The sequence below is a fragment of the Scleropages formosus genome, chromosome 8 (assembly GCF_900964775.1).
Source record: "Scleropages formosus chromosome 8, fSclFor1.1, whole genome shotgun sequence".
NCBI lineage: Eukaryota > Metazoa > Chordata > Actinopteri > Osteoglossiformes > Osteoglossidae > Scleropages > Scleropages formosus.
This window is the reverse complement of record NC_041813.1, coordinates 16,758,412-16,784,329: the sequence shown is the minus strand read 5'-3', so window position 1 is coordinate 16,784,329 and position 25,918 is coordinate 16,758,412. Positions and strand designations below refer to the sequence as shown.

Here is a 25,918-nt window from a genome sequence, read left to right as displayed (position 1 = left end):
CAACTAGCATAATTAGACCTTTTACTAAGGGATAACTATCTGTGTTAACATAAATTGCTTGAAAATATCGATACATAATTCATTGCTACGTGCTTATTTATGGTTCCTGTTTTTAGCATGTTATGTAGGCTATTAGGGTCCACAGTGCCGAAGGGAGAAGCGGTACTGTACTATCTTTAACATTCTGCAGCCGTAAAGTCTCCGCGTGCCTTAAAGTCTGACCAACTTTCTATAAATAGACTGATGCTGACGTCACTCGGCCAATCACAGATTACTCGGGCGGGAGGGGGGGGGGCGACAAGGCCATTCGTATTAGACTCCTCGCTTTTGACAGCCAATCTAAATTTCACAAATGGAGTGGTTTCTAGGTAGGACTACCATTAAATGTCACCGGACGAGCCAACCAGAATTATTGAATGGAAAAGTGGGCGCGGCATAAAGGGGAGGAAAATAATAGGTGACGTTATTCGTTGGTGTGTAGGGGCGGGGAAAACGCCATTGACAGACGAATTTTGGCAAATCGTGATACCTCAAGGATTTGACGTCCCACTTAATATCCTATCAGTAGCCAATCTTTGCTGCCTGTCATTTGTGAGACACCTATAGGGGTTGAGCAAAGGCGGAACCTCTCGTAAGGCTGGAGTTCCATCTTCCCCAGTCTAAGGATTAATGGGGGGGTTGTCGATTTGGGTATCTTGTTATCGGTACTGGATTTAGAATAAGGCTTTTCGGAAGCAGGGGTTGGGTAAAGAAGGGGGAGTGATCAACTGTGAATAGTGGAAACCCGAAATAGATCGGGTAATAAACCTCGAGGGAAAAAGCACCAAGTGAACCGGGGGGCAAACCTCGGCAGGCAGGGTCTACGAGGAGGGACGTTTTGAGAAAAAGGAGATCCGAGCCGGGTTTGGCGGAGTGGATTGAACCCGGGGGGTACGGGAACCGCAACACAAACCGAGCGGAAAAAACCCGCGAGCTTCCTCCGCTCGCTCGCGCGCGCAGCCGCCCGCCCGCCTGCACGCAGCGCACTCGCGAGATCGGAGCTGTTTTCTCTCTCTCTTGCCTTTCATCTGCTAAAGAGCGAAAAAGGAATAGCGCGAGAGCGGGGGGCGACTCATTAACACCAATCCGGGCGTTTAGCGCGCATGCTAGCGGCCTGAACGAGCTGCGGACGTGCCTCCCCCGGCCTCCCGTCCTGGAAAGGTGCGCGGCGAGAGCAGCCGGGCCCGCCGAGCCGAGCCGAGGGATTCCCTGGTCGGCCTGCAGTCATGGGCAACGCGCCCACCGCCAAGAAGGGCAGCGAGATGGAGAGCGGTGAGTGTTTCCCGTCCCCTACTACGTCCCTTAATTTAAACACTAACACATCCGTCACAAGCTACATGATCATGGCCGTAACATCCCTTCCACACCCTCCCTTCACCCAACCCCACACGTCCATTACACATCTGCAATACACAGATTCCTTACCCAAGCTTTACACAACCTACGCATCTGAAACACGCTACTTGGACACCCAAGTGAATCACAAGTGAGATGCATGCATGGGGCGGCGTGGCCAACACGTTCACCTTGTGCCTGGCTTGTACGCGGGCCGTACATCCCTCGCACGCTCTACAGACACCCTTGCAGGGGTCCATTATACACCCCAGAGACATGGCTTTGGCTTAGATACCTTTTTTATAAATCCTTTACACACCCCATCCACTTGGACTGCTGCGCCCCAAGGCACTTGCACGCATGGACTCGGGCCCAGAGAGCCCTACTCTGTACGACATGTGTGAAAGCAGCCCTTCTCCAGCCTCTTGCAGACGGGACCCCCCGCGCTTGCCGCCATGCGTTAGCCATCGGGGTGTTCATCTATCGATGATGCGGCGACGCTGGGACACTTCCAGGTCTGGACCCCGTGACATCCTCTGATCTATCAGCCCCCACGTGGAATGTCTGCCCTCTCATGTCTTCTAACAGAGGGGCTGCTCAGATCCTCATTTCTTTCGCTGAGAAATTAATTTTAAGCGCACACGGATGGACAGCCAGATGGACGCGGAAGGGCTTTTGGGTTCCGCTACTTGTTGCATGGCGAGCGGCGTTTGTGTGTCAGAGTCAGCCTCTTCGTCGGCACCGCAGATGAGATGGGTGTTTACTAGAGGGAAAAGCTCTATTTAGACTAATGGAAAGATTTAGGAATGGATTATTCGGCCACCGTGCTTGCCCCCCTTTTGAAATTGTGCGCGTGAGAGAGAGAGCCTGTGGCCCAGCACTGAGCTGTTGTTTTTGTTGCTTGTGGAGGGAAGAAGGTGAGTGGTCAGTGGATGCTACAGGACCAGCGATCAGCAGTTTTTGATTGTGCTGATCAGTGGTGAGTCATCAGTTGGCTTGGAGACTACCTGAGTAGTAGTAGTAGTAGTAGTAATAGTAGTAGTTATTTTTCCTTCTTCGATGTCTGGGTTTAGGAACCCCCTACTTATCTTACCTGGCTGTATTTCACAGGAAAATATGACTGGGCACTGTCACTTCCAAAGGGTTTGGCTGCTAGGTTTATAATTTTATTATTATTGATGATGATGTTCTTGTAGAATGTCATAACCTGTCATGGAAACATGGAAATTAAGTACCTTTCTCAGGGACAAGAGCAGTTCACGTCAAACCTTTGCTGCCATTTTTTTGTTAAACAAAAATATGGACATTTACCTTCGGTTTCCATTTGACTCTGTGAAAATCCATGCAATATAAAAGCTCATTATTATTAGGATCAATAGACAATAAACAAGAGCGGTAAAAGAGTGGCAGCATGCCCTCAAGGATTCTCATCCCATGGATCTCGAGGTCAGAACTCGGGAGGAGTTGGGGGAAGTCGGACACCTTAGCTGTGGCTGCTTTTTTGGGAGCATTGTCAAGGCTGCTTGGTCCTAGCAGGGCCATCCTGACCCCAGGTCCTGACTCGAGGTTCATGGATGTGTGTGTGTGTGTGTGTGTGTGTGTGTGTGTGTGGAGGATGTAAAGGGTGTGGCCTCGACTAGAAGAATCATGCGGCCCAGCGGTGTTCCTCTCCTGAGGCTGGGTCCTGATGTGGAGAGGTCTCTTGAACAACATGTGACAAAGTTATTCGGGAACAAGAGCACTTTGTGTCTCAGCTCCTTCCACCGCTCCACCAGCAAAGAGTCTTGCTCCTCACTCTCCCCTCAAGGAGGAACCATGCCGGAAATCATTTGGACTTCCTTTTGGCGATTGCAGGTGTAGATGTCCACTTCCATGTTGAAATTTCATTTGCCTTTAACAGAATGTTGATCCACTTTAGTTTTGACAATCCTGTTTTCTTCCGTACATACATATTTAGCAGTCACAGCTGGATTACTGAGCCAAATGCAGGGCATACTTCAAGCAGGAACCATGCTGAAAATTGTTTGGACTTCTTGTACGCTTACAAGTCAAGATTTCACTCAACCTTAGCAGAATTCCGATCCGGTTCTGTCTCGACAATCTGACGATCCTGTTTTTTCAGTAGATACATTTTAACCACGGTGGTTAGGATTCTTGAGATTCGCCAGATGGTACAAAGTTCAAGGTCTTGGTGTGGAAGTACAGCTGTGTCTCAAGTCGCTTCACTAAATGTTTTGCTCTATAAATAACAGCGGGTGAGAGTGTAAGCCGAATCAGTTGCAGATTAGATTGTATTTTTAGCAAACTAATAAAGTAAAAATTGTGTGTTTGTCAAAGAAATAAGCCTCTTCAAAGTGGTCTCTCGTAATAATGGTGAAATGGGTTCATAAGAGCGGACAGGGAGCATGACGATCAAGGTCACGTGTTTAAACGTTGATTTGTTGGGTCATGTTCCTGCTGTTGGACCGTATAGAAGCACTAGCCCTTTTTTTTTTTTTTTTTTTTTCTTTCTTCTTCCTCCTTCCCTCAAGGGAAATTAGCAGTAGTTTAAACATTTAAAACTGTAAGTTGCTGTAGGGCAGCACAAGGGGGCAAAGTGGTTATAACCACGATCTTGTGCACTAATGACCTAGGTTCGAATCCCACTTCCTGCTGTAGTCCCTTTCGGTAAGGTGCTTACTCAATTTCTCCAGTCAGTTACCCAGCTTTGACTTGTTTATAATCGTTGCAAGTAGTAAATTACTGTAATTCACTTTGGACAAAAGCATCAGATAAATGAATAAATAATAATGATGTAAAATAAGAAGCGTGCACAACACACACCAAGGCTTTAAGAAACGTGTGTATGTTCTTGAATGAAACCTGGCGACTATTACCGCTGTGGTAATTCTGCATGGGCTGCGATTCACATTCTTGTTAGCTGGATGGTGTGCATCCTTCTACAGCCTCTGGAGATGGGTGCAAGCCAGAGAAGAAAGGAAACTCCGGGGCGTTTTATTTTTTTCCTCAGCGACAAGAGGTGTTGGTGGGACAGGGCAGCAGCTTTTGCGCTACTGAGGAGTCCAGCTGGAGTCAGCGTTGTGCTGCGGAACCTGGGCGGCCCGGCGTTCAAGCGGAGGATGGGGGGGGGGGGGGGGGGGTCCACAGGAAGGAACCCTGCGGGGAGGGTTTGACCACATGGTGGAGAACAGGAAACAGGAGGAGCGGCGAAGAGAGAAGGCCACAGCCCAGTGGCTGCTGAGAAGATCACCACAGCGAGCAAGAGTCAGCAGGGGCCTCTGCTCAGTCCTCCACAACTCCCGATCTCCAGCGACCGGGTTCTCACGTCGTTTCAAAACCGGGAGTTGGCGCTCCATCACCCTTCAAAGGCTGCGTACGCATCAGTGAATGGACTTCTTGCTGCCTGTAGCAACATCTGTGTGATTTTCTGCACCGTCCGCGTTCCATACCATGTCGGCCCTACACAAGCTGACAGGAAGGCTGTTCCACCGTGGCGCCCCTGGCCTCAGAGACACCTTGAGCGGGGAGCTGCTTCACTATCGGTCCCCAGAGGAGCCCGAGGCCTGCTGCCAGAGTGCGTGAGTGGGGATGCAGGGCTTGGGGGGCCGGCGACGCTCGTTGCTGGACCCTTTTCCCTCGGCCACGATCTGCGTTTCTGCACTAGTTGTGCCTTGATGTGTGCTGCGGGTGGGTGTTTCCTCACGCACGCTGATCAGGAAGGCCCTGCTGTGAGGAAAGGAGCCTTTGAGAGGCCTGTTGTTGTATGTTTTGGAGAGAATGGTGGTAGAGAAGAGGCTGCTGTGGAGGTGGGTAAGGGGCATCCCATCTCATGGGTCTCTTTCATGTGTGGATCAGAAGTGGGGCAGGTGATCCCCCTCCTTTTTTTTAAAATTTTTTTTAAAATAGTGTGTGGTGTTTGTGCCGTTGCTGGGTATCCGCAGCAACCTGAATAAGGCCCACTGTCCGTCTCCAAGGCAACGTGTCCGTCTGTCAGAGGCACTGTGCGACGTGCATGTGCACGGGCATGTGTGTGGTTTGGCCGAGCATCAAAAGCAGATGTTTCTTTCCAGGTCTGCACGGTTCGCCGCATTGCTCACTGTGTCAGGTGAGCGCATGTGTGCAGAGGATGGCGAACACATCTCCTGGCCCACTGTCTCAGTGTATGTTTTTGCAGCCTGACACACAGTCAAAGTTGGAGCTTTCATGGCATCTAAAAATATCTCCACGGCTGCCGCTCACTTGCATAACAAGGGCAGGTCTGTGTACGTCCTGCCTCACACTTCCTGACTTCTCCTTAAAGGGGCCATATTTTGGGGGGCCGTGGGGCGACCCCGGAGACGCTGCCCGAAATACTTCTCGGCCTTTCCTTGAATTTCATTCTATTCTGCTCGACAAAGAAGAGAAGTAAAAGATGAACATGGAGAACTAAGAGGGTGAAGAGGTCCACCATATCCACTGAGAAGAACAGCCTGAATGAAGCTGCTTTGTGACGACTCTTCTGAAGACTCTAGGCTTACTGGGCTTGGGGAATGCGTGGACTCGGCCTTCCGGTTGGACTCCCAGGTCAATGCGAGCCTTGCCGACCCTATGCTGCTCTCAACAGTGCGGGCACAGTGGTCACAAACCCAGCCGATCGATTGGGTGCCATTGATCACCAGCCCTTGCTGGCCTGCAGCTGTTTGGGAGGGCACGACGCAGTCGGTGTGCTTTTTTCCTCCCCTGAGTGATAGAACTGTGACGTTGCGACCACCCTGTTTTTCAGCATTCCGCTGTCCTGCTCTTTCTCACTCGTCACCTCCATTGGAGTCTGTGGGGGAAACCTTGGCGAGCCGTGAGAGGAGGGGGAGAGACCTTCGGCACAATAAATACTGGCGCAGGGTGAGCACTGGCGTCGTTGCTGGGCCCGGCGCGAGAAGGCGAACGGCGCGGGGCGGAAAGCGCGAGCCCTCCTCTGGAGCGGCTCTTGGCGGGAGACGGGTAACGGGGGCGACGAGGGGCTCGTCTGCCAGGGGACCAGGATCCGGCACCCGGAGCAATGGCTGCGTGTCTGTGAAGAAAATAACGGTGAGGGGTCATGTGCGACAGGAAAAGCTCCAGGAGGCATGTTGGAAAGAGGGAGTCGGGAACGAAGGCTCCAGAGGTCGCGGCTGGAGGGGCAGAGATCGCGGTCGGAGGTGCAGAGGCTGAGGGGCGTGCAGGTAAAGGATGCCTAGTTGTGGACATACGAATAAAAATCCGCAAGTGAACTCTCTTAAGTTAAACAGCCAGGTCTCTGACACCCTAGGAGGTCCTGGGCTTGAGGTTGGGTTAAGAGTGTTTTTCTAGAAGTCTGGGGTTTGATGTGGAATGAGTGGGGAGAGGCTTCGGTGAGTCTTTGATAGGGCAGTCGTACTCTAGTTTGGGGTCTCTGAGAATTCGGGTCACGAACTCGCAACCGCTGGGTGCAGAAAGCTGGGTAATATCCCTTGGGGACAAACAAACATAGCCAAGTGTATCTGGACTTTGTCCCTGTGGTGCTGTCTGCTTCTCTATGTGTCGTGTTGTGGACTTTGCGCGTGTGTTGAGGGTGTGAGAGCGCGAGAGAGACGGACAACAGCTGAGCTGTGATGAACCTTGGTGTTGCTCCACTGGCAGAGAATACACAGGTACTAGGGCTGCGGCAGAATGGGTTCTAAAAATGTCCCTGTCTAGCTGTGTACATTAGAAATCCTGGCATTTGTTATGTACAAGTTAGATAGGACCAAGGTTCGAATCCCTGCTCCTACTGTTTTACCCTTGATCAAGGCACTTTCCCTGAATTGATACAGAAAAAAATGATCCAGCTTTATAAATGGGTAAATCATTGCAACTGGCTTAGAAGACTGTAATATGAGCATATTATAGTTTAGCATAATTAATTTAGAGTGAATAATATCGTGTGAATTAACTTAATTCTAGGGCACATTCCTTTCTGCTTTACTATAGCTCTGCCATTTTAGCTAGTTTGTTCAAATAGTGATAAAATGCAGATATACTGGTTGTTTTGGGAAGGGGGTTAGCTGGTGTCCGCAGGCCTAAGGGTGTGATGGAGCGTACGGTTAGCGGAAAAATGCCAGAAGCCACCTACCGCCCCCCCGCCACTCACATGCAGGACGAGCCCTCGAGAGCCACATCTTGTGTTCCTGGCGAACCGGTGCAATAACACTGGAGAGGAGAACGAGATGTTCTTTGAGTCAAACGATTAGCTGGTAAAGATAAGGCAGCCTCCACACTGGCGACGGTGATCAGAAGTGTTTATTTGAGAGGGTTTGGGGGCGGGGCCTATGTGGGGCAAGGGACTGCTATTCTCACCCTCTGGTTCTTCATATAAGTACCTCATCGGGGAGATATTTGGGTTTGACTCACCATCTGGAGAGACGGAAAGAGCTTTCTCTTACGCGCGCGCGTGCGCGCACACGCGCAGTCGATAAACTACTATTGACTCCATTCCTGCTCCAGTTCTGTCACGAATGGCACAGGAAGCGGTGTGTGACGTGTAGTCCGTCAATGCTGTGTGCTGGCACGGACAGCTGGGAGAGGGACGGCAGTGGCAGCTTGCCGTCCCCCTCTGAGACATCACTCTAAAACAGGCAGACGACAAAGCCAAAACGAACGAGTTAAAAATGGACCATAGTGAGAACGCGGTAAAACCCGCAGTCTTTCGGGCTAATGTTTCCAGAATGGCAAGTTCTTTTTAAGCTGAGAGGTTTTCTGTGAGCCTTTCCTTCCATGGTGATGTGCCGTAGGAATGAATTTTCTTCTCCTCGTCTCTTTCAGTGAAGGAGTTTCTCGCGAAAGCCAAAGAAGATTTCCTTAAGAAATGGGAGAATCCAGCACAGGTAAGTGTGCGTGTGTGGGTCAGGTCAGGGGGGACTGCTGCTAGAGATGGATCTCTCCTTATGTCTCTGCTCTTATCTCCCCTCACTTATGGATACAGAGGTTGTTTACTTCCCCTTGCAGCCACAGTAATGATGTTGCAACACACACCCACACACACATCTTTGTTGAGGTTTCAGAAGCAGCGTAGTCAGTTTTTGGTTAGTTCGTTGTCTTCTGCATAAGAAAACCAACCGGTACTTCTCAACTTTCCTTTTTTTTTTCTTCTGTCTTCTATCTGTGGGATTAATTGCATGCGTGTGAGTGTCCGTGCATGCGTACATATGCACTTGTGTGTCTAAGCTGGTTTTTTTCATTGAGATCATCATGCCCCCTGGTGGCTATGATTTGGAGAATCCTGTCTTGGCAAGGAACACTGCCAGTGCTCTGGTTGGGTATTCTGAGTAGCTCCAACACACACTGACACACTTTCGTAGACTCACAAATGTGTTTACTTTGCCCCTGCTCCCAGAATACAGCTTCTCTGGACCAGTTTGAGAGGATAAAGACGCTGGGCACAGGCTCCTTTGGACGGGTCATGCTGGTGAAACACAAGGAGACGGGTCAGCACTATGCCATGAAGATCCTTGACAAACAAAAGGTGAGCTGGGCTGTGCCTGGGCATCAGCATGGGCTAAACACTGGTTTTTAAGTACTGATTTTTGAACTCTGCCCATGGACTGAGATGGCGAGTATATTTTACATGACGATGCAGTCATCCATATTGTCTCTGCACTTAGGTGGTAAAGCTGAAGCAGATTGAACACACACTGAATGAAAAGCGCATCCTGCAGGCTGTCAGCTTCCCGTTCCTTGTGCGTCTGGAACACTCCTTCAAGGTAAACTGTGAACGTGTTTGTGTGCGTACGCATGTTTGTATGTTTGTGCCTGTCTGATGACTTTCTCCTCTACAGGACAACACTAATCTGTACATGGTGATGGAGTATGTGCCAGGTGGTGAGATGTTCTCACACCTGAGGAGAATTGGCAGGTTCAGGTGAGCAGGCCAGGGTTCTACAGCTGTTTAGTACATCTGCCTGGGCCATTGACACAAATCTCACCTGCCATCTTTCCCTTGTGCAGCGAGCCGCACGCCCGCTTCTATGCCGCCCAGATCGTTCTTACATTTGAGTACCTGCACTCACTTGACCTCATCTACAGAGACCTGAAGCCTGAGAACCTGCTTATCGACCAGCAAGGCTACATACAGGTGAGCTTCTGTGTCTAGCACTAGTATGTGAAGCATTTTAGGAATGGCTAAATAGCTCATGGCTTAACCTGTCAACAGAATGACTGAATGAAATGGCTGATGGAGAACTTAAAAGTCCTCTTGCTCCCTCCATGTTTCCAAGGTAACAGATTTTGGGTTTGCCAAACGAGTGAAGGGCAGGACTTGGACACTCTGTGGAACTCCAGAGTACCTGGCTCCTGAAATCATCCTCAGCAAGGTGATCTTCTCATGCTTTCTACAATATGTGTTCTCAAAGAGAGATCCGTGCTTGAGTGCTTTGGCTAATGTTGGATTGGTTGAGTGTGTATCAGCTTGCATATCAGTGACCTGAGATCTCTTTCAGTTATTGGTATTAACGTGTCCTCAGTTGCCCTCTGTTCTTTGCCTGTAGGGTTACAACAAAGCGGTGGACTGGTGGGCTCTAGGGGTGTTGATTTATGAGATGGCTGCAGGTTATCCCCCGTTCTTTGCTGATCAGCCCATTCAGATCTACGAGAAGATTGTCTCGGGGAAGGTAAGTTAAGGGAGCTGCTATCTATTTCAATAGAAAACCCCTGCACTGTCAATTTTTTTTTTTTAAAATGTATTTAACAGTACTGGGTCATCGCAACATAGATGCTGAAATGACACAGAGAAATTACAAATACACCCATGTACATCAAGAGGTGAAAAGGTCAAAAAGTTATAGTATTTTGCAGGTGTGATCTCACAGCACTGTTTTATCGAATGAATTCCAGAAGAGTGTCAAGATGTTCTAGAATTCCTTTGAATTTTCATGAGGGTCAGTTAATTTTTGTAGCAGAAAAATGTTAAACACTTTGGTTATCCAAATATTTACAGATCAGCCTGTGTTCCATAACATAATCAAAAATAGAATTTGTATTGTGCTGTAACAAGAAAATAGAGGGGGACAATCAAATGGTTGAGTGAACCCTATTCCTGAAAGCTTGCATTCTCTCACATTCATAGAATAAGCATATCAAAATCCCACTTATGCCTTTTGTGTTTAAAACACAAGTTCAGAGGAAATTGGAAGAGGCTAGAGTAACATACATGCAATACCTACTTTTAAAAAAAAAAAAAAAAAAAAAAACCCCACACGTAGTAACAACACATAGTGACAGAAATGATACCTGTTTAACATGAATATAAATATAAATGAAGCAGACAGATATTGAACAGAAAATGCAAATAAGTAAAAATGTGGTATGATCAGTTCAGTACAACCCCTAAAGTGAGAGGACCCATTATAGAGCATAATGAACTTTGGCGGGAATGATCTCAGGTAGCAGTCTTTGGAACAGCATAGCTGGGCAAGTCTTTTGCTAAAGAAGCTTCTCTCTTTTTTTTTTTTTTTACCTGTGTCATTGTCCATAACGGCCAGAAAAAAATCATCTTTGACTTTTGTATTTTTGCATTTTTTCTCATCTGGACGTCAAGAATTGCCATATATATTGCCATATTAATGATTGTTCCAGTACATCAGGATACATGTGAGGAAAAGTAAGACAATTCCTTGATTGTCTCTGGCACAGAGTGCATTGATGCTTCCTTAAGTGGAAGAGTGATTCAAGGACCCCAGAGAGAGGCTAAGCCTTTGTCACAATTTTTCAAAATTCCCACGGAAACTGGTGTCCTCGAGGGAGGACACTTAAGCAAAATGTTGTACATGTTTGAAGAAATTTAACTGAAGGTTGCACTTTCTGCTTGATATTTAGTACATTTAGTACTAGTGCGTTTGGTTCTTTCTTCTTGCATCACATCCGTGGTATGCCACCTAGGTGTGTCACACAGAGAAATAAAATATATATTTTTGGGCCCATCAGTTTTTTTTGGAGTTTCTTTGTAGAGTTTTTCTTTCGTCTTCTTTCTATCATGCTGTCATTTCTTTACCTGCCCTTTTGAGTGCATCCCATACTGACATCACCCCACTTGTTCGTTTGTTCTCAGGTACGGTTCCCATCTCACTTCAGCTCAGACCTGAAGGACCTTTTGAGGAACCTACTCCAGGTGGACCTAACCAAGCGCTTCGGGAACTTAAAAAATGGCGTTAATGACATTAAGGGTCACAAGTGGTTTGCCACCACCGACTGGATTGCCATCTACCAAAGGAAGGTGAGTATACAGGGCTGCTGTCGAGCGAGTTCAGTTTGCTGGTAGTGTAGATAAAGAGGTTGCAGTGCTGTTGCTAGTTTGAAACAACCAACCAGAAAGTTGATTATGTCTGCTAAGACTCCATCACAGCAAAGCCTTTCGTAGCTCATCGAAGAAAAACAATCTTAGAAATGGGAACACAAAAGTTGTATGTTTTATTGTATTGAGATAAAATAAGGAAAAACTAGCTGTTTCTACAGGTGTCAATATAGTATTCTCAGGTGCTGGACATGAGTATGAAGATTGCTAGATCAACCCCCACTACTTCTGTTGATACCTTTAGTAAGATTGTAAATGTGGCTCCAGTAAAAATGCCAAGCTATAGAAATGGCTTACAATAAGTTGAATTTAAAAAATAAATATGGGGAGTCAATGTTTTTCACAGTGTACACAGTTGACTTTGATCAGACTAATCACAAGGTATAGAAATGTTGTCAATTTAAATTAAAGAATTACAATATAAACTAAATTTAAATACTGTACAAATTAAGCTTTTCTTACTGTGTGTGTTTCTATGTGTCTCAGGTGGAGGCACCTTTTATACCCAAATGCAAAGGTCCAGGCGACACCAGCAACTTTGACGACTATGATGAGGAGGAAATCCGAGTGTCTTTCACCGAGAAGTGTGCAAAGGAATTTGCCGAATTCTAGAATCCACTCAAGAGTATCTGAGAGAGAAAGGGGTTATATATACGTATATATAAATATAAATATGGGAGACGGAGTATTTTTTGGGGGTGGGAGTGGTTGATACACTGGGCTGCCAATCTCCATCCAAGAGCATCAACCCAAATTCCCCTGAGCGAAGAGAAGGAAGACCACAGAGAACCAGCAGTGTTGCCGTGTCTGTCAGTCACCTTTTGTTTGTCTTTATTTTTGCCGTTGTCGTTTTTTTTTTTTTGGGGGGGGGGGGGGACGGTTCTGTTTTTGAGGAATGGGTTTACAGTCCTTTCACAGAGTTCATTTGGTTGATATTTTTTGTCATTGTTCAGGACAGAGTGGCAGGTTTAATGTCATGGCGTTTTTCTTTGAGCAACGATTTGATATCTTCTCGGGCAGACCGTTGAGTAGAACTTTGCCAACAAGGGCACACCAACGTTCATCGTTCCACCTTCTCCAAGTGCGTTGAGTTGAATGTGAACATTGTTTGAGCTCATAATGTCAATTATCAGTCCAAGGAACTGCTTTAGGAAAGTGCTGACAGTACTGTGAATATCTTGCGCCATAGACTCTTCAAATGCAACCCTAGGTCCTGCGTCTTCCATGGGCTTTCCAATTTCAGGATAACGCTGTTGACCAGGTGTTGTTTCCGAGAGCCTCCAGGAAAAAGAATGAAGTTATCAGTGTGGTCCTCATTTGTTTCCCCCGTCGCTTTTCTCCTCAACTCACTAAACGCTCCCCAGGTTCTTCAGACTAACCTGGATGATTCTTAATCAACCCCAAAAATGAGTTTGTTTTTTTTTCTTTTTTCTTCTTTTTTCTTTTGGCCTTGGCATTCTGTTTTGCCCTGTGCATGGGGACAATTCTGTCGGGTACATGGCATCCTGGCTCGGATTCTACTATCAGGAGCCACTAGTAAAGTGTGGATTATGGGATTTTCCAGCAGGCTTGGCTTTATGATGTAATATGGCGAGGCTGGAGGCATGCAACCCCTGGCAAGGCATCGTGCTTTGTGCCACCAGGACATGGCTGCTGCTCTCAAAGGCCTTCCTGACTCATAGTGGTGTCCTCCTCTGTTCACCTTTCCACACCATATTGCCTGTTAGAAGCCCAGAAGAGGATTTTTATTTTTTCCTCTCAAAATGTTAAATTAAATATTTTAAGGTGGAGTCCAAACGCTGTGGGGTTTCGTTTTAAATGGATTTCAATGTATAAGTTTGAGGTGGGCGAATGATATAAGAGTTGAGATACTGTGGTTTGGCTGTGGCAAGTGCTGACGAGAGGTGTCTCACACCAGAACGAGCCAGAACCGGTGTGGCGCCCGAGGGCGGTGTTCTCGAGCTCTTACGTTCCAAACCGAGGGGGCGACAGTCTGAGGGCAAGTTGCTTGGTTTGTCCCCGATGTTTAACGGTTGCTCCACGAAATCGTAGCACTTCCCACCAAAAGCTACCAGCAGCGCCGTGTTTCCCGCGCTTGGTTTCTACTGAAAATTTTAAATATCTTTAATATATATATATATTTTTTGCCTTAGTGACGCGTTCTTGTGTTCTGTTTTTGCTTGTGAGGTGGCTGCAGAACACGGTATTGTCGCTGTTGGGTCTTTTTAGTGACCAGGTCTCGGAGGTGAGGGGAGGAAATTCAGTGCCAGAAAATCTCCATTCCAGATAAATATATAAATAAAGTCACCGAAAAAACAAGTTTATATTGGCTTCCTACGTCCATAGCTTCTGAGTGTTTCATTTCGGATTCCCGTTTTGTACGTCCATCTTCCCCTCCCAACCACTGCTCTTTGTTTTGCGTCCCGTTTCCTAACACTTCTTACAGACCGTCTTACTTTTTAAAAAAAAAAAAAAAAAAATTAAGTTATTACGCTTTTTTCATATTTTCTAAATGTATTTTCAATAACACGGCTCTTGTCTCCCAGCAGAGGAGCCAGCCTGTCATCACCTTTCTGGAAACTATATTGTATACTGTAACTCTGCCTTTTGACAGTCTTAAATATATTTTTTCCCCTCTTCCGTAAAACTCGGCGGAGACCTGTAGGACAGAAGTGCGTAAAATGAAAATATAAGTAATATTTTGCATCATGTATCATTCCAATAAAGTTTTACTTGTTAAAATTATCTGCCTGTAGTTCTGTTTTTTTTTTTTTTTTTTATATATATATACACATATATAGAGGTGTATTACACAACATTTTGGAGTGGCCTTTGTATTTAATGTAAAACGAAAATGTTTGACCTTTTTTGACAGGAAGGAGCATGATTAATTTAGTTCAAGGCGCCCAAACTAATTTCGAAATTCCACCTTAAACGGTCCCCGCGTTCGGCTCGCGCATAACGGAGCGCTGGATCTGTACCAGTCCACCTTAAGCGCACGAAGTGGGCAACGCAGGCAGGCGCGCGCTCGGGCTTCCGCTCCATTCTCAGCCGGGCTCGGACCGCAGGTAAGTCGGAGTTGGACAGGTTCGAGGTACGCGTCCGAACCAGCTGGAGCCCGTGTTCTCATCATGTCGGAACCGAGGTACCGCGACTGGATTCTGGAAACCATCGACTCGCTGCGCTCGAGAAAAGCGCGACCGGACCTGGAAAGAATATGTCGAATGGTCCGAAGACGACACGGTTCGGAGCCGGACCAGACCCGTTCGGAACTGGAGAAACTGATCCAAGAGCAAGCGGTGCTGAAAGTTAACTACAAGGGCTCGGTTTCGTACCGCAACGCCGCCAAGGTGCAGAGAAAAAGTCGGAAAAAAACGGCGCAGACGAGCGACTGCGCCCCGCACGCACGGACGGCACGCGACGGCGCGCGCACTCGCGCGGACCGGGCGCAGATCGCGGATTCAGAGGTAACGGGAGCGAGTCGGCCCAGTGACCCCGAACCGAGCGCGTCTCCGGCTGCAAAGCGACGCGAAACGACTTTTCCTCCGGCTGCCGAGGGCTGTGGTGCGGGCGAGCGCGGTCACACGACATGCCGCGCATCCGAGAGCGGCGCTCACAGGGACGAACTGCCGCAAATGCGCGGCCGCAAGCGCTCGCTCAGCCTGGACGAAGACGCCGTCAATGACAATGGGACTGATGCGCCTGGTCACGCACAGGCGGCGCGCGGAGCGGAGCGCGACCGCGACCCCTCGACCGGGACAGGGACCTGCGCGAGCGTTGCTGCCCAACGCAAACTCCGGCACGCGCAGAGACCGCGGACCGAGCTGGGACCGCAGCTGGGGACCGAAGAAGCACACGGGAGCCATACTGATCGCAGCCGTGCGGAGGAGGGCGACAGGCTCGCGGCTTCGGTCCCGAGTCCGGCGAACAGAGAGCGGAATTCCGCCACATTGAACGGAGCCCAGCCTGCGGACCTGGAGGGGATGCCGGGATCCCTAGGCGCTCCGGAGCGCCTGTCGGAGAACAGACATAGCCGCAGCAAAGTGAAGGAGGTCCAGGGGAGAGAGCTGGACAGCGCTCGGCGTCGCAGATCCACACCTGTGAGTGTGCGTGTGTGTGTGTGTTTGTGTGTGCGTGCGTGCGTCTGTGTGTAGGGGGTTGTGGGCAGCTCCTGGCCGGAGAGACTTGTCTCACCAAAACAGGCGACTCCTCATATATTCCTGGCCGCGGTGCTTTGGACTTTATGATCCGGGCAGCACGTTATATCAGTTCTGCTTAATTTTTGCGTCTAAATGACTGACTTCAAGTTGCCTGCAGCCGCATACAAACTTATATTCTGCTTCACCCAAGTGTTATTGGAGAGAAAGCTATTTATTTAAAACGTATCTCTTCGTGTAAGGTGTGTATGTTTTCGTCACATGCCGCAGTGTGTCTCGTTGTCCTGCTTTTGCACATGTTCTTCCCCCCCTCGCCTCGGTGTGTTTTCGTTCAGCACCCTGCCTGCGCGCGCGCTCTGAGCGGCGTGCGGTCAGAGGCGGCGCGTCGTGTCGTCGCGGTCTCGAGGCCGCATTTACTCGAGGCGCAGTGAGAGGAGCGCCAGGCACGCACCGCGCGGAAGACGCGCTCCCGAGCAAAAGCGTGCGTGTACGCGAGTCTCTCCGGCAGCGCAATATGTGCGTGTGCGCTGCTCTCTTTGGCCACCAGGGTGTGCTCGCGAGGCGAATGTGCGTGCGCTGCTCTTTTCGGCAAAGTGGAGGGTCCATGAGGGCTGCTGTTCTGAGTGCCACTGACATGTTTTCTAGACGTTTGGTCACTATAGCAGAGTGGGACCTTTAAGCTGCCTACTTTTGTAAGCAGCTAGTTTATTATATATAATGAATGAAACGTGTGTGACGAGGTGACCAAGTTAAAATTTATGCAAAGTATTGCCTTTTTCATTTAAGGTGGAGAAAGCCATGGTAACCATGGAGACTGATAACGGTAACGGTGAAGAGGAAGATGAGGAGGAAGACACTCAGGGGCACAGAACACCTCTTCTCGAAAACCACGCTTTGAGGAATGCAGGAACGCCATCAGCTTCCGCAGTCATCCACACACCCATGGCTTCTGAGTATTCGCCAGGATTAAGAGAGGAGACCTCTCAGAGTCTGAATGAAACCCGCATCACTGGGAGCAACCTCAGCCCAAACAGGAAGCCAGAGCCATCTATCGCCACCCATTTGCCAGCTAAGAAGGAAGTGTGCAGCCCTGAAAGGTGTCTCTCAGTGTGCTGCCTGGCTGTGGACCCACACATAGGACTGCAGAAAGAATCAGGTTTGTTATTTGGGCACACCGCTTCCTGTGTGTCTGTGTGTGTCAGGTCAAGGGGCATTGTGTCCCTGATGGTCTTTTCTCTGCGTCCTCAGGAAACCCAGGTGCTGGGCTGCAGCCCCGTGCAGTGTATCCATCCGTCCACCGAGAGACAATAAAGGTGGAGGAGGAGGTTCCAGCAGAGGAGTGTGCCGTCACACCCGATCAGCTGGAGTCTGATGCAGCAGCTGTGCAGGTAACATCACCTCTGCAGAATCTCAAATGTGCACCACCTGTGAGCCACCGAACAGAACCAGACCTGAGCTGTACCTCTCAGCATCTGTGTGTATGTGTATGTGTTGGGCTGCTTGTGATCCAAACATCCAGTCAGTTGGGAAATTATTGTCAGTTTTATGCTGATTCAAAGCTTTTTACCCAGTTGCATCTTGTAGAATTTGTTGCTTCAAACTCTGGTAGTCAGTGGGAGCGCAGTCTCCTGGGATTCTTCGTGGTGTTTCCTAATTCCCTCATTTCTGTCCTCCTTTTCCAGGATCAGGTCATGAGGGGGTCAGGCCGTGGGCAGATGTCCTTCGTTCCTACTCAGGAGTGTAAGTTCAGCCTGTTGGTCACCGGTTCCATTGGCTGAATCTCTCACTTGGATTTCTGCTGCTGTTTTCCAAAAGTGTGGTGTAAAACTTTGCCCAGAAATATGTACTTTGTTTTAAATCCAACCCTTTCATTTATGTACTGGCATACAAGAGTGCAAATAACAAACACATCCATATGCCTTGCAGTCTAGGGTCATAAGTGCTAAATTTGTCACTGTATTTATCAGATTTTTTTCAACAAAGGCTCATTCTCACTGTTGTGGATTAATTTTACTGTGCTCTGCAATGCTTGTACCAGATAATTTAGAAAGATAATCTGGACAGTACTCTTCCTAATTGCAGTGCAATCCACATATTAGAGTGAGTGTGAATATGTGCGCATGTGACATTCTGTGTGTGTGATTCAGCACTGCTGAGTGGTTCAACCTCACTCCCAACAGACCTGGGGTGTAAAACGAGTGTGGACGCAACTTCCTGTCTACTGACACCGACTGCCTCTCCCAGATGCCAGGACATCACAACGGAAGCAAAGATGACCACAGGAATGTAAGTGTAAGTCCTCTGCTGGCCTCACACATCTGCAGTGCCACTTTGACTCAAACGCACTGTCTCTTTCCCATCCCTGACCATCCAGGTACCTGAAGACACACCACAACCCCGCACAGTGGACCGTGGCAGATGTGGTGAGCTACTTCTCTGCAGCTGGCTTTCCGGAGCAGGCCGCAGCATTCAGGACTCAGGTTTGCTTGGATTTTCCTAACTTAGCCACGTGGGGGCGCACCATCTCTCTCTGCAACCTCTCCCAGCATGGTGTGAGGTTTGATTGTATACTGTGAGACCGAGTCTGAAACTTTCTTTTTAGGAAATTGACGGGAAGTCCCTCCTCCTGATGCAGCGAAGCGATGTGCTCACTGGCCTGTCAATCAGACTTGGCCCTGCCCTCAAGATCTACGAGTTCCACGTGAAAGAGCTGCAGAGGACCCACTTTGAGGATGATGGTTCTGTGTGTTGACGGACCCCACAGGCCACACTGCTAGGAGCAGGTCCAGGTCCTTGTGCTGGGGTTAACTCACTCACCCACCACCTCCTTCTTTCACTCTCTCTCCCCAATCCTTGGGTTCAACCTTTCTTCATATTTCTGTCTTCACACCCCCATTGTACTCCCATTTGGAGCTGGCCAGCACCTCCTCAGCCTTGTCCCGCACTCTGCCCTGAGTCCACCACCCTGCTTTAAAGAGTTGATCAGTTTCTTTCCACATCAACCGTGGTGAAACCATTGTGCCGAGCCCGGTTCACCACAGCAGGGCGCTGGACTCGGACACAAGTATGGAAAGGAGAAAAGTTCTTTCACTGTGGAGAAGTTCATAGGGTGCTTGTCGTAAGTGATGAAATTTTCGTGCAGTCAGGTGCCAGACTCTGGCTCTCTCTTTAAAAAGGTAATTATTCATCATTCCTTATTATGGTGATTGTGTTCCGGTGTCCCTGGCTGTGTAACCCCTCTGTGCTCCCACAGGTGGCACCATTGTCACAGTCCACCTTACAGAAAAAATAGATAGATATTTCTTTCCCGCAGGTACGGATTTTTTATAAATATGTGTAACTTAAGTGTTGTCTCCAGAAGAGCTGAACCTGAGATGCAGTGGGGTATTCTGATGCTACCTTAGTGGAGAGCAGTTGTGTGTGTGTGTGTTAATTCATATGTGCTATTTATACATTTAAGCAGTTGTTGGTAATTTATGACAATGCAGTTATTGGGAAAATAAGATTAATATGGTTGGATATGTTACATAGTCCTCATGACAGTGTTTTATATTTATTTATGTTTTATTGCTTTGCTGAAGCTTTTTGCTAAAATGAATTACAGTGTAAAATCCATTTTTATTGGCCACGTCATCAACATGTGGGTCAAGATTTTGACACCTGAAGGTTGTCAGTTTAAGCCTCGCTTCCTGCTGTGGATTTAGTAGCCTCAACCAAGGTGCTGAATTTCTCTAGTAAGATACTCAACTGTTAGTCACTTTGGAGAAAAGCACCAGCTAAGCAAACAAATTAATAATTTTATTGTTGAAAAAGGATGCGTATTCATTGTGCTTTTTGTTTTATTAAAGGGAAAATGAATTGTTTTTGAAATGAATACAGAGTAAAATATTCAAAACAGTCACATTTGTGGGTGTTCAATCTCCTGTCAAAGTGTTGCATATTGCATTCATAGATTTCATTGGGACTAGGAAAGGACAATGGTGATTTTATATATAAGTGCATTATTGGAAATATCACATATTGTATTTCGTATCTATCTCTAGCAGGAATTAACATGATGAAGAGCGCAAATCTCCACCCCCTTCATGAATTATAAATAACTGTGTGCTATGTCCAGGGCCTTTGAGGTCCAGAATCTATCCTGGAAGCATTGTATGTGAAACAGGGTACACCCTGGATGGTACACAAATCCATCACAGGACAATCACACACTCACTCGCTTTGTCCTCACACGTGCGCACAAACACATACTACAGGCAATTCAATCACCAGTTCACCTGAAACACGTATTTGGGAGGCAACCAGAGCACCTGGAGAAAAAAATAAACAAACACAGGGAGACCATGCAGACTCCACAGATTGAGCTGGACTTCAACCCACACCCAAACTTGCAGCCCAGAAGCTGTGAAGCACTAGCACTACCTGCTGCCCCACAGTGCCTCCTTGATTATAAGCACACTCAAGTTGAAGGAGAACCTCTGGGTCTCGGGCAGCGGAGTCATTGCCTTAGAGGTGAGAATAAAGTGGACTTCCGCCTACTGATTTTCAGTCTGTTTTGTGGCCCTGGATGATGAACGTAACTAATAATGCTGTTATAGTAACCTTAGATGATTTATACAGAAAACAAATTAGTCCAAACACTCAGTTCTCATTTATAGGAGTTATTAAAAGATGATTTTCACTCTTTTAGCAATGTTTAATATGGACAGGTCAAAGGTTGTATGATTCATCATGAGCAGGACTTCAAGGCTGTACAGCGCAGGACTGGACTCAACTTGGGTGGCTGCTGGAAGATATTTGACTGTTCTTCCCTACAGAAGAAAGGGCAGGATTGGTGAGCGGATGGTGGGGTATTCTCGGAACTCCTTTAAGTAGCTGCGATGCTTTCCCCGGGCCCACACGGTCATCTGGATGAAACCCACAGCAGTGAAGAGGGCCACTGGTAAACACTGGGTCATCACGGTGAAGGCCAGCCAGGCTCCCACCTGATGACAAGAGCGGAGACAAACACACGTCAGTTGTTGCACGTGGCTTTCATTAGTGCTTCTTACTGCTGTGCGTTTCCAGAAGTTGAAACAGCAGCTGGCAGTAACATCTTGCCACCAGGGGGAGATCTGCTCTCAAGAAAGAAAAACTGTAATGTCCAGTCTGGTCAAGGATTTAAAGTCCACTCTGGTTAGATAATTGCCAAACAAAAATACATTCCTTCTGAAGTACTTGCCCTACTGCAGACTTCCACACACCTCGTATGTGTAATTGGGACACGAGACTACCAGGAAGATCCAGGTGAAAGGGTTCCTTGTTGGATATGGGATCTTTCTGGTCTTGGAGCCTGAGAGAACAGAGAGGGATTCATTGAAAACTTATGCAAAATCCTTTGCAATCATTCTTAAGACAGACCATCGGAAATCTGGTTTATCCATGTGATTCGAAAGATGATGTATAGTGTATCACCTGGGTGAGGTGTGTGTGTGTGTGAATGAATGCAGTCAGTGTTCTCACCAGGGGGTCGAAGGTTACGAAGGGCTACATGGATGGAGAAATTGCCAATCTGACAGAACTGAGGACAGGATCACAAGACACAGTGTTACCAGTCATCAACAAAGAGACAAGACAACTGTGACGACAGGTTCCCTCTAACTGTTCCAATGATTATTCTACAAAGAGGTGATTGTTTTTCGATTTTAATCTCCTGCAGCCCAGTTGTTCAATTTTGTCCACTCTAAAGGGCATGTTTCTAAATGTATCCCTTAAACTGTACATGCTACCACAGGTAACATAAAAGTTAGAGACCCAGATTTGATATATTTATGTCAATCTGCCATATTAGCTTGCTCTTATTTTAAAATAACCATGGGACGATTGAAAGGCCAAAATTATGATCATGAGGAAGCCCCACCCATAAAGGACTCAGAAATATGCTCTCACCAGGAAAATAATGAGTGCTGTTTTCACCTGCTGCTCACCGTAGACTGTAAACACACAGAAGCGGGATCATTCAAGTAGGGCTGAAAACAGTCAGAGAGGTAAGAAACAAATAGAAAATGCTGTATGAAACTGCTGACTTTGTGTAGATAGTCTTTCTGCCCTTCTGCAGTACAGGATCCAGAGGGGACTCACAGGGAGGGGTATACAGGGGGTGGTTGATGTAGTAGGCCATCCACGCAGCAAAGCCCCAGTAATAGGCACAGTTCTGGAAAAGAGGGATATCAAACTGGCATGGTCCTGATGTTTGGATACAAGAAAATGGCGTCACATAAGTCACACAGTTACAGTAACTATACTAAAGGATAATGAGAGACACTTGAGATGGCTGCTCAGCTGACCTGCCAGATGTTGCGCAGTGGCATGGTGCCGTGCGAGAAGCGGTGGACAAACAGGGTCTCCAAGAGCCTCTTGATGTAGTGGAAAGAGTGGCATATACAGGCCAGGCTGGAGAGCAAAAAATGTGTTTGAAAATGTACTTTGGAATTCCACCCAAAAAGTCGTAAGTCCAAAGTTTTGATAGCCTCCATGGGGTCTGGAAGGGATAAGATTTACCATTGCTGCTCCAAACCCCCCACCCACCCCCCAAAACCAGATCAGAGTTGATACTCACTGCACAACCCAGTATTTGCTAGTGGTGAAGTCATACTTGGGGGCATAGATGAAAGGCACTCGGAAGTAGAACATGAGATAGATGAGAAGAGGCCCCACATACTCGCTGAGAAACACCTGGATAAGGCAAGGTGGAGCTATGACAGAAAAACTGCACATGGAGAGTACAGCTCACGTGTGACTCGAAATAAATCAAAGAATTCCTAGGACATCAGTGGAACACCCTTCGTGAGACACACCTCCAATACACATGGTTTCTGTCTTAAGTCAGCCACATCGGTCCATAACTTTGTTACCTAGTAGGTCTCAGATGATCCTGTGCAAGCATAGATAAAGTGTTCCGCCAAGAAATAGGGGCACAGTCAACCAGCCGGAAGATCTGTTTATAAAGACAGACATGGGCTTCTGTACAAACATCTCCTCTACAAGGCAGGCCAGTTCCAGGTCTGAATATAGGCCTTGAGTCAGAGCGCCCCTTCGATGCTGCTCCACAACCTATCCACTCCTCAACACCTTGAGCTGGCATTCCCTTTATACACAGTCCTCTTTCCCCCTTTCCTCCAAATCCCGGAGAAAAAGCGTTGGCTAGGTGTGGGGGGCCTGGGAGGGCGACAAGCAGAGCTTCAGGAGATTCCATAACACCTACTTACCGTGACCCAGGAAATCTGGGCACCCAGGTCTCGGAAGTAGAAGGTTGCAGTAGTCCCTACAGGGAGCTGCTGTAGGATCTCGTCGTCCTTCAGAGATTTCCCCTCTGCAGAGCATTGATGGGCAGGGTCAATACATCCTGCACTCTGCACTATTCTAGAGTCAGTCATAAAAACCCTCCACACTGCTCTACTGTCACCATAGTAGATCTGTCCATTGCACAATTCAGTTAAAATGGATATTAGGATTTTTTTTTTAATGCTAATACAGAGTATTTGGCACAGTTAGAGACAATGTATTGTAAATCACTTGATGAATAAATGAATGAATGAATGACTCAATCAGTCAATCAATCAATGGCCTGATAATGGATCATGAAGTGCTGAAAGGAATTCATTCAGGTCAAACTGGTGTGGTCTGTTAGACTAAGCTCTGGTACATAATAGGTCTTAGGTGGACAGATTTGTGTCACTTGGCATAGTGTAGCCAAAGAAGTATGTAAATTGATTCAAGTGAGGTCATACAGGAAACATCCTGCTGAACTTGGAATGATGAATGACAGGGAAAATTAAAATAAACAGGCTCACTGGGGTCCAGACGGAGGGACTGTCTTGCTGGATACCACTGTGGGTCTGAAATGACACAAAAAGACCGAGGCAAGTGAACGTTATTGGCACTAATTTGCTGTCAAGACTCTAGTTCTTATGTTTCCATTAATTTACTTGTTCTAAAGGTTAGCAATCTTAATTAAGGGTACAGTAGAAGTCCCACTTTTAGAATCTGAGCCCAGTATTGTCTTGGCCCCAAGACTGATCTCTTGGGTTTCCCTTGTGTATGTGCACGTGTGCATGTGTGTGTGTTTGCATAAATTTATGTCTTGTACTCACGTGCTTTGTGGAACATAGATTTGATTTCAGCTATAGTAGCATTGGGTTCCACCTGCAGAGACAAATGATATACTATGTACATCTATTCAGACATTAACTCCGCATGACTGGTCATTTTGATCATTGAACTTCATGTTCCGGAACTGGTAGTCCAGGCATTTCCTCTGAAATGTACTCTATTAAGCTAGCTCAAAATGACCTTCTAGGACCAGTTGTCAAAGAGTTAAGGGAGTGTGGCTTTAGAGCCAGTAGCAAAGAAGGAAACTTTCACATCATTTATCTAGCAATAACAGTTTTTTAAGGGTTGGACCCTTTAAAGTACCAATTTTCCAGTCACTGTCCAAAAACTGGCACTTGGTGTCTTAGTTCTGACCCAGTGCATGTTAGTCTACCTAAAATCTCTTGTAGTTGGTCCTGGGAGGGGACTTTTTCACAGTAGGACTGAAACCTGACCCCCTAGTAGACATGGCTTGATGCAGTCCTGCCCTAGCCGGCCCCTCTGTGCCTTTTGCAGATGGAGGTAAATTTAGATGTCTTTGCCACACCATTAGCACTGGACCTTGATGCCATAGTTGGCATCAAGTGACTCAGCACTTCTAGAGATCAGCAAGTCTCAAAAGAAGAATCTTATATTTTTTGAACTTCTAGGAAAAAAAAAACAGATCTGGCTGTTCTATTGACAATAATAATCACCTGAAAATGTAATTACCTATTTACTATTCTTTACTGTGTTGCATTTTCCATTTCGGGAACGTCTTCTCAGATAAGGCAATCTGTAGCCATTCGCTTTTGTTGTGTTAAACGTCAGTTACAGAAGATCTAATTTGCATAGATGAATATGCCATATCTATTATATAGAATTTCCGCATGGGATTGTCTTCTATTTATTATTATCTTTATTATTAACACATTAACACCTTTAGTAATAAAATGTATAACGTCTAAAACACAACACATATTAATGGAGCCATATTTCTCAAATCCAGCCTGGTTATGTTTGATCAATTTTGGATGAAGAGTCTCCAGCCTTCAGGCTAAGGACTTGGCTATAATTGTAAAGTTAGCAAAGCTAATTGGTTGAGAGTAATTTAGAAACATAAAGGGTAAATTTTCTCTCAACAGCATGAACATCCCTTTTTACCATCATGCTGTTTCTGTAGCCTTCACCCCCAACACACACAGGCTGTGCAGTCATAGTCTCAGTAGCCATACTCTCAACACATTCCTCACCTTGTCCAAAAGCAGCAACTTTTCTTTGGTTTTGGCATCCTGAATCTCTACTTCAAAGAAGACTACCTTTTTTTTCACCTTTTTGGCTGATTTGGGTCTCTTGACTGGGATCGTTGCTGCCGGGGCAGGTTCGCTTTTTGCAGCCTTGGCTTCTAGCGCTAGAGCATCCATGACCTTTGACCGTATTAACCTCTGTGCTTTAGAAAATCCTTCTCGATTGATCTTTGTTCAACCCAACTGAGGTCTACTTTCTTCAACAGCATCAAAAGTTTCTTCTGTCCCTCTTGCTTTCTTTTTTTCTTCTGCTTTTTCTGTCTTCTTTCTGTCCTCCTCCCCTAAAACTCCACCAAGTCCCCCAGAGCCCAGTGAAAAGGGACCGACAGCAGTGGTGTCAGAGCAGGGAAGGAGCTCCGGCCATCTTTCCTCAGTGAGACATGTTCCCGTATGAGAAACTTGCTGACGAGAAGAACATGAGAGAGGACTGGGGTTCTCATACTGCCCCCACACCACCTCAGTCACCTCGCTGCTCCCAAAACGCCACCTGAAAAGAGAACCCCCCCACGACCAAAGAGGAAACTTGAGATTCTGGTGACTCAAACTGACTGCACAGCTTGCATTGCTAAATTTAAAAGTGCACTCCCTACTGCTCACGGCCCCAGCCATCCTCACATTGTTTTGCTCCTCCTTTCCACTGTTGCTCCACCCAT

General features: G+C 47.1%; 3 protein-coding genes across 6 annotated transcripts; 2 read left to right on the top strand and 1 right to left on the bottom strand.

Annotated features, from left to right (window-relative positions):
- The first annotated feature begins 634 nt into the window (after positions 1 to 634).
- Positions 635 to 14,437, top strand: prkacaa (protein kinase, cAMP-dependent, catalytic, alpha, genome duplicate a). 3 transcript variants are annotated; one of them, XM_018754614.2, is made up of 10 exons: positions 635 to 1,311; positions 8,170 to 8,231; positions 8,741 to 8,869; positions 9,009 to 9,107; positions 9,183 to 9,265; positions 9,352 to 9,478; positions 9,621 to 9,716; positions 9,891 to 10,013; positions 11,450 to 11,614; positions 12,179 to 14,437. In XM_018754614.2, exons 1-10 carry the CDS (start codon positions 1,266 to 1,268, stop codon positions 12,302 to 12,304), a joined length of 1,056 nt encoding a protein of 351 aa, XP_018610130.1. In that variant the 5' UTR covers positions 635 to 1,265; the 3' UTR covers positions 12,305 to 14,437. The 3 variants fall into 3 exon arrangements, with proteins under 3 accessions (XP_018610130.1, XP_018610129.1, XP_018610128.1); XM_018754613.2 differs by lacking the exon at positions 635 to 1,311 and adding an exon at positions 4,530 to 4,948; XM_018754612.2 differs by lacking the exon at positions 635 to 1,311 and adding an exon at positions 6,445 to 6,572.
- Positions 14,438 to 14,746: 309 nt separating this feature from the next.
- LOC108935757 (atherin-like) lies at positions 14,747 to 19,261 on the top strand. Its single transcript, XM_018754604.2, has 7 exons — positions 14,747 to 15,792; positions 16,636 to 17,005; positions 17,098 to 17,237; positions 17,532 to 17,589; positions 18,030 to 18,135; positions 18,224 to 18,329; positions 18,452 to 19,261. Exons 1-7 carry the CDS (start codon positions 14,824 to 14,826, stop codon positions 18,599 to 18,601), a joined length of 1,899 nt encoding a protein of 632 aa, XP_018610120.2. The 5' UTR covers positions 14,747 to 14,823; the 3' UTR covers positions 18,602 to 19,261.
- Positions 19,262 to 19,881: 620 nt separating this feature from the next.
- On the bottom strand, positions 19,882 to 25,831 carry LOC108935761 (very-long-chain enoyl-CoA reductase-like). Of its 2 annotated transcripts, XM_018754610.2 has the most exons (12): positions 25,212 to 25,831; positions 23,982 to 24,033; positions 23,682 to 23,726; positions 23,097 to 23,200; positions 22,743 to 22,825; positions 22,448 to 22,563; positions 22,176 to 22,281; positions 21,915 to 22,042; positions 21,778 to 21,821; positions 21,352 to 21,409; positions 21,093 to 21,181; positions 19,882 to 20,834 (listed from the first exon to the last, which is right to left on the bottom strand). In XM_018754610.2, the coding sequence occupies exons 1-12, from the start codon at positions 25,380 to 25,382 to the stop codon at positions 20,661 to 20,663; spliced, it is 1,170 nt and encodes a 389-aa protein (XP_018610126.1). In that variant the 5' UTR covers positions 25,383 to 25,831; the 3' UTR covers positions 19,882 to 20,660. The 2 variants fall into 2 exon arrangements, with proteins under 2 accessions (XP_018610126.1, XP_018610127.1); XM_018754611.2 differs by lacking the exon at positions 22,743 to 22,825 and having other exon boundaries at positions 21,970 to 22,042; positions 25,212 to 25,827.
- Positions 25,832 to 25,918: the final 87 nt, after the last annotated feature.

Coding starts and splice junctions, on each gene's coding strand:
- prkacaa (XM_018754613.2), top strand. CDS start 4,825: ATGTCGGCCCTACACAAGCTGACAGGAAGGCTGTTCCACCGTGGCGCC. Junction 8,232..8,740: donor AATGGGAGAATCCAGCACAG/GTAAGTGTGCGT, acceptor CCCTGCTCCCAG/AATACAGCTTCTCTGGACCA. Junction 9,717..9,890: donor CTGAAATCATCCTCAGCAAG/GTGATCTTCTCA, acceptor CTTTGCCTGTAG/GGTTACAACAAAGCGGTGGA.
- LOC108935761 (XM_018754610.2), bottom strand. CDS start 25,382: ATGGATGCTCTAGCGCTAGAAGCCAAGGCTGCAAAAAGCGAACCTGCC. Junction 24,034..25,211: donor AGTTGCTGCTTTTGGACAAG/GTGAGGAATGTG, acceptor TTGTCTCTGCAG/GTGGAACCCAATGCTACTAT. Junction 23,727..23,981: donor ATCTATGTTCCACAAAGCAC/GTGAGTACAAGA, acceptor GTGTCATTTCAG/ACCCACAGTGGTATCCAGCA.
- LOC108935757 (XM_018754604.2), top strand. CDS start 14,824: ATGTCGGAACCGAGGTACCGCGACTGGATTCTGGAAACCATCGACTCG. Junction 15,793..16,635: donor GGCGTCGCAGATCCACACCT/GTGAGTGTGCGT, acceptor TTTTCATTTAAG/GTGGAGAAAGCCATGGTAAC. Junction 17,590..18,029: donor CTTCGTTCCTACTCAGGAGT/GTAAGTTCAGCC, acceptor CACTCCCAACAG/ACCTGGGGTGTAAAACGAGT.